Genomic DNA, 6,521 nt, shown 5'->3' with positions numbered 1-6,521 from the left:
ACAGTTAGGTGTGGAAATTTCTAGGAAATACGTTTTGACTGATTTCGTAGAAGAAAAGGTGAAAGCATTCCAAGTTTTTTGAGGGATAAAGAGAATATAACAGGTTTGTTAATTTTAGGAACTCATACAGTTCTAGAAAATTTTCAGATGATAAATTATCCTATTGCTAGAAAAATTCAAATCCAGGTTAGATTTAAGAAAATTATATTTGTCTTTAATTGTCTATCAATTTATTTCTATTACACACATTGGTTCCTCAAGTTAAAAAGTTTTAAAGTTAGTAAGAACTTTATTTAAGTACCTCATGTTGAGTTAAAAACTAATACAAAGAAGGTGTTTTGTATCTAGAAAAGATTAAGGGATGTTTAAGGTTTGATATGAATGTTGCTTACTTGGGGTATAAATTGGAAAGTTGATGCTTTTGTATTGAACAACCATCTGACAACTTAGATGAATGGGAGTTATAAAGTACATCACTTCGGTATTTAAAAAAAAATCATTTTCTTAGGAGAAAGGCACTTGTCCCAAAGTCACCTCCTTTTACTTAAATTAGAATTGGATGTATTTGGTGTCTTACATGTAATAACATCCAATTACTGTTACTGCATCGTTGTATCCAATCCTTAGACAAGTCCATAGCTGTTATTAAATGGTAGGCCTGGGTAGCTTGGACTCCTGCCAGAGCACAGAGGTACACAAAAGCAAAAGTTTGCATATTGTCAAATTGGCCCTGTATCTTTATTGCTGGAGGAAACTTTCACTGCTATGGCCCATCTTGGTAATAAAAAACTTCTTGCGCACTCTGGGATTTATTTATTCCTGATAACAAAAATTGACTAGAGACAAAATTTTTCTTTCAATGAGTAAACCAAGAATTCTCACATGTTATTGGAAACAAACAGACTTTTCCCAAATGATATTTAAGTTACTTAAGACCATTACAAATATCTTTAAGACAAATATATCCTAGCAATACTGTTTTTAGTAGCTTTTTTTTTTTAACGTTTCTATTTTTATGGGAGGGAGGCAGTTAGGTTTATTTTTATTTATTTATTTAATGGCACTGGGGATTGAACCTGAGACCTCATGCATGTTAAGCATGCACTGTACCACTGAGATACACCCTCCCACCCCCGTAGTTTCTTCTTGATGCCAAGTTTGAGAAGGAGAAAGAGTTTAAAAAAAAAAACAAAACCCAACAACAGTAACAGCTAATGTCATCAAAAGGAACTCAGAAAAATATGAAAGTAGTGTTTAAGCTAAATTTCTTTACCCATAATGAAGGTCCTATAATTCACATGAGTTTAACACTAAAAATCTAAAATCCATGACGCTCTTGACTTATACCAATGGCATTGTGACGATTAATGTAGCTTTTTCTTTGATAAATTTTGCTGTTGTCATTTCAGTATCCACAGGTTCTGGAAGATTCAGGTGTAATCTGTACTTCTCAGAGACCTCGATCAATAAATCATCCTACAAATAGTAAGACGAGAGATTTTACAAGATGAAAATAGAAATTTATTTCCTGATTTAAGGTGTTACTGGATTATTGTTCCCAGTTATTCACTTTTCTCATAACAAAAGGATCCCATTTATTATCATGTGACTTGTACTGAGCAATAAAGTGCTGTTGTCAATCACTGAGATTTGAGGTTGTTATATTGCTGCTCAATACATCAAAAGTTAACTGACATGGTACCAGAAGATGGGTATTGCCATCCTAAGTTATGTGGCATTGACTTTGGGGCTAACCTGCATACAGCAGGTAAACATTGGAGACTGGAAAGATGTTGATCCATGTATTATGCTGGTAAAGCCTTTTATAAAACTATAACAATAATCTGAAAGACAATGTTTAGGTAAAGAAGTGGGGAAACAGGAATGTTAGCACGCACTGGTTCTGTTGGTCACATTTAACAAGGTACTACAAAAAGATGAGCTGAGAAAAGAAGTTCCCAGTTTGCAAGTAGAATTGAAAGGGAATAAACAGAAATTCTAACACTTGAGGAATGAAAAATCCAACTAATTTTTCTTTTCAACTAGTAAAGGATAAAATTGAGAAATGAATTTTTTTTATCAACAAAGGCTGATTAAGACTGCCTAGAAGCAAAGATTAAATCACAAATCTTTTCTACCCTTTGTTAAAACTTGATTAAGGTGGACCTTATTAAATCCTTACATTTGGCCACATGACAGCAATCAAATCAAAAGAGACAGGCTGTTGAAAAATGCACATGCTTGAAAAAGAATTGTAAGCTGCAGCACCGACTGGAATCAAAGGAATAAAGTGCAACCAGCCTGGACTAAAACTCATTTAAAATGACCTTTGACCCCAACATTCCATGGGCAGGACACCGCTGAGTAAGCCACTAGGCACCTAATGAAGGCACATTTTCCAATGCTCTTATCAGATGTGGCTAAGGTAGACTATGTGCTTCCAGTGACCAGCTGTGAGAAGAATGTTCCCCAGCCCTGTCAGTGTAGGACTTGGCCTTGTGACTTATTTCATCAATACAACGTGAGTAGAAGTCATATACGCCTTATCTGAGAGGAAGCTTTAGGGTCCACTGCGTGGTCTGGACATTTCTATTTTTCCTTCTTCCATGAGAATGGCGTATCTCAGATGGGAACTGTGCCTTCACCTGAGTATTGAAATGTGCAGCACTCATGGAACAGAGCAGGCCTAGCTGCCATGTAACATGAGCAAAGTATTTTAAGCCACTGCGATTTTGGACTTTGTTATTACAGCATAATATAATGAATGGTGACTGATACAAATTTACAGTATTATCTATTCAACTTACCTCAGAAACACTGAGGTCACAGAGAGAGACTGAATTAACACCTGGTAATTCAACTATTAATTCAATTTTCAGAGGTTTCTCATTCTGATCTGCCACAATTTTTAATTCATAGGCTGGTCTCGTCATCTCCACTTGGATCTCCGTACTGGAAATCTCTTCTATCAGACATTCTGTTTTACCTGAAGCTTGGCTTTGGGGCAGTAAAAGTTGAGGAAACTGATCTGCATTGCTCACAGTACTGCTTCTTATCTGTTCAAGGGTTAGTTCTTTATGAAAAGAAGAGGAGGAGATGAAATCACAAAATTAACATGAAATACCATCAGGTGGTAAGCTGTAAAGATGCAGTGTTAGCCAAGATGGCAGATAAAGCTGCAGCTAAATTAGCTTGAGAATCTTAAATCAAAAGACTCTTTAACCAAAGAAACTAGTTAAAAAATTTGCAGGATTTAAACATCTTTAAGGGCATGCTAATATTTCTAGTATCTAAACTTTATTTTTTTATCTTAAGTTTCTTATCTTTTAAAATCAAGACTTCTGATAAACAACAAGGTCCTACTGGAGCTATATTCAATATCTTGTATAACCTATAATGCAAAAGAACCTGAAAAAGAATATATGTATAACTTAATCACTGTGCTGTACACCAGAAACTAACACAACATTGTAAATTGACTATCCTACAATTAAAAACAAAAAATAAATTTAAAAAATTAACTTAACAGTTTGCAAAACGTACACAGGATGTGAAAAAATGTTTTAAATAAGTCTATTTTTCCATTTACTATTAACTTACCCTTTCTCATTTGCTCTCTTAAATCTGTGGGAACAGTATGGATTCTCATCAGATTTTGTTTCATTCTGTGAATGCTTCCTTTTATTCTAAATTTGGCAATGTGGTAAGAGTTTGAGAGAGTGAATTGAAGTTGTTGCTCAATGCATTTCATGGCCATCCGTATTAATTGATCTCTTTTGACTTGGTCCTTTTCTGCTGCCTGGAGAACATCAGGATTGTAGGCCACATCGATGACTGTGTAAACATCTGTGTGTGTAATTCAGAGGGTGTGAAATGAAGATGAATTCCTTCACTAACGATATCATCAGGTAATATACGAAGCCATATCCTAATAAAGCTGCAAAAAGTGTAAATTCTATTCCTATATTTTTCAGAGGTAATCATGATGGTGCTATATACACAAAATTTCCAATTAGGGAATTTCTTGGCATTTTATATGGGTTAGAGTTAGCTCAAATTATTAGAGAGTTAAACAGTATTCAGTTTTCATAAAGGAACACTTATTAGTCATTAACTACATTATGACCAAATAAAATAAGCAGTGCCTTTTTACAAATAAAATCTGGTCCATGCTTATTTCTAATAAAATGTTTAAAATGTGCCTTGTCTCCCATAACTCTACATACCCGATGCCTCAGACATATCTTCTGGTCTGCCAACACTTAGAGGTACTGGGTGAGTAGTTGACTGGGGAGCTGGGATCCTTTTCCACTGACATAGGTTGATAAAAAGTGTTTTTTCTTTTGGTTTCTAGAAAGCAAACAATTTTGCATATCTCAAAACCTAGTTTTTAAAAATTTTAAATAATATTCTAAAGGTAACTCATCCCAGAATTTGAAGAGTAAGAATTTTAGGCTCTAAGTAAGTCATTCTATGTATTAAACTGCATTTGAAAAACTGTAAGAAATTATAGTGCTACCTGAGTTTCCCAAAGATGCTGGTTCTTCAATCAAAAATCCAGTTGCTGCTCCTCTAAGAACTGGGAGGGGGGGAATTGATTTAAGCAGCTATTCCAGGTGAATTTTTAAATTTCATTTCACAAATTCCTTACCTCCCCAACCAAATAAATTCTCTTTACTTGAAAAATCTCCAACTCTATTGTTCTCTATTAAAACACTACATTACTTTTAATTTTCATCCTAGCAGAAAAATGGTTCACTTTGAGAGCCCAAAATACGTCAAATATGAATGTCCCATTCTTACTCCTTCAACAGAATCTTCCATGCTATGTTTGGATTTCCATTTAGATCGGCAGTTTCCCTCAAGTTTTCTTGTGTTAAAGTAGCAGTAGCTGATGGCAAGCCATTCTCTGATTATTCCAGGATCATTTCATTCAGGACTTCCCTTTCCCTTGGCACCAACTTTACATACCAGGATCTTGGTTTGTAGACAGAGCTGTGGTTCTGGCGCAACACAGAGCTGTTTCCCCTCTTTCAGCTGCTGCTGAATGAACTTCTCATAGCTTTCAGGGTTATTTTCAGCCAGATCATCTAGGAGGTTCCAGAATTGAGTAACTTGGGTGAGCAGACCCTTTGATGATGACTCCATGATTGAGATGAATAGGCCTCTTTTTTTTCTATCAACAGAGAAGAAAGTATTTATGGTTGTTTACTTTGCCAAATAAAAACAACACAAGACAAATAGTGATGCTTTGTATAATTGTGATATTCATATTGTTTAAATTAAAGAGATAATAGGTTTGCTCAATAATATTAAAGTAGAATCTGGTATTATCCTTGATTTTGCTCCAAACTTTAATTTTTAAACCCTAAAATCCCTGGATATATATTTGAACCAGTAACATGACATCAATATAGATATATTTTTCACCTCCCCCAAATATCGAAAACCAGAGATGAAAAGGCCTCTTAAGTCTGTGGAAAGACATAACTTAGAGGGAAAAAATTTCTATTGATTCATTTATTCTCTGGGGAGAGGAGGAACAGGTCAGGAACTGTTTTGCTGACGTTAGCAGCTATCCTTGACACCTGTGTCTGTAAGAGTGGGGCTCACCACCACTATATCTTTCCCTTATTCTCCAATTATCTGGTACTCTCTCCTACATTCTCAAGATGTCCTCTCAGATAATAAGGCCTTACCTCTGCCTAGACCCTCACAAGCCCTGAGGGGCCAGAGTAGTTATTTAACCCTGGATTTCCTGGGATTTTCCAGTTCCAGCACCTGGGTATTGGCTGACTGGGGCCTATCGAGTTCCTGAATTTTCTAGGGATGTGCTGTGAATTGAGGGCCAAATGAGACTACCTCAATTCTCAGCATAGTTTAGTAGTTAAAAGCATGAACTCTTGAGTCAGAATGCCTAGACTCCAGTCTTGGTTCTCTCTCTTACTAGCTGTGTGACCTGAAGCAATTAATTATATATGTGCCTCAGTTTACTCTCTTCAGAACAAAGACGATAATACCTCTTACAGGGTTATCGTGAGGATTAATACAGAGAGGCTGCAACATTTGATAAGCTTTACATGTGAATAATAATATTCTCCCTACGTTTTGAGATAACCTCCCTCCCACTCCCCTCCCCCAATTGAGAGGTGTACCAGAACATCCACAGGATGAGGAAAAGAAGAGGTCTGGGTCCTTCGAATACTGTATTAGGGTTAGTTAGACTGAATCCTTCCAGCGGCCTGCGAATCCACCTCTTCTCTTGGTTCCTAGATAAACCGCGACGCCTGTCACCAGGGTAACCACACTGGTACAACATCTAATTGGGTCCGGGAAGCTCCAGGAAGAAAGATTTTTTACACTCAGTTCCGCATCTTCTCCTTCTGCTACTGAGCTAGCTTTTCAGCCAAGTCCGACCCACTGCTTTTCCAGGAAGGCGCCCGCCTTCCTTTCTGCACCTGTCGACCTCTAGAGTGCCCTGGAAATCCTCCCTGTGGGAGTCTCTGGGACTCCTGTTGGTG

General features: G+C 36.7%; 1 protein-coding gene across 1 annotated transcript; it reads right to left on the bottom strand.

The window, feature by feature from the left end:
- Positions 1-1,248: 1,248 nt before the first annotated feature.
- Positions 1,249-6,297, bottom strand: PIH1D2 (PIH1 domain containing 2). The gene is made up of 6 exons (XM_072953729.1): positions 6,156-6,297; positions 4,972-5,176; positions 4,227-4,350; positions 3,601-3,846; positions 2,808-3,073; positions 1,249-1,476 (listed from the first exon to the last, which is right to left on the bottom strand). The coding sequence occupies exons 2-6, from the start codon at positions 5,146-5,148 to the stop codon at positions 1,342-1,344; spliced, it is 948 nt and encodes a 315-aa protein (XP_072809830.1). The 5' UTR covers positions 5,149-5,176; positions 6,156-6,297; the 3' UTR covers positions 1,249-1,341.
- Positions 6,298-6,521: the final 224 nt, after the last annotated feature.

Source organism: Vicugna pacos, chromosome 33, assembly GCF_048564905.1.
Source record: "Vicugna pacos chromosome 33, VicPac4, whole genome shotgun sequence".
Classification (NCBI taxonomy): domain Eukaryota; kingdom Metazoa; phylum Chordata; class Mammalia; order Artiodactyla; family Camelidae; genus Vicugna; species Vicugna pacos.
The sequence above is the reverse complement of the archived record's forward strand: the minus strand, read 5'-3'. Positions and strand labels throughout refer to the sequence as shown.

Coding starts and splice junctions, on each gene's coding strand:
- PIH1D2 (XM_072953729.1), bottom strand. CDS start 5,148: ATGGAGTCATCATCAAAGGGTCTGCTCACCCAAGTTACTCAATTCTGG. Junction 4,351..4,971: donor GTCTACAAACCAAGATCCTG/GTATGTAAAGTT, acceptor TTTGCTTTCTAG/AAACCAAAAGAAAAAACACT. Junction 3,847..4,226: donor AGATATGTCTGAGGCATCGG/GTATGTAGAGTT, acceptor TTACACACACAG/ATGTTTACACAGTCATCGAT.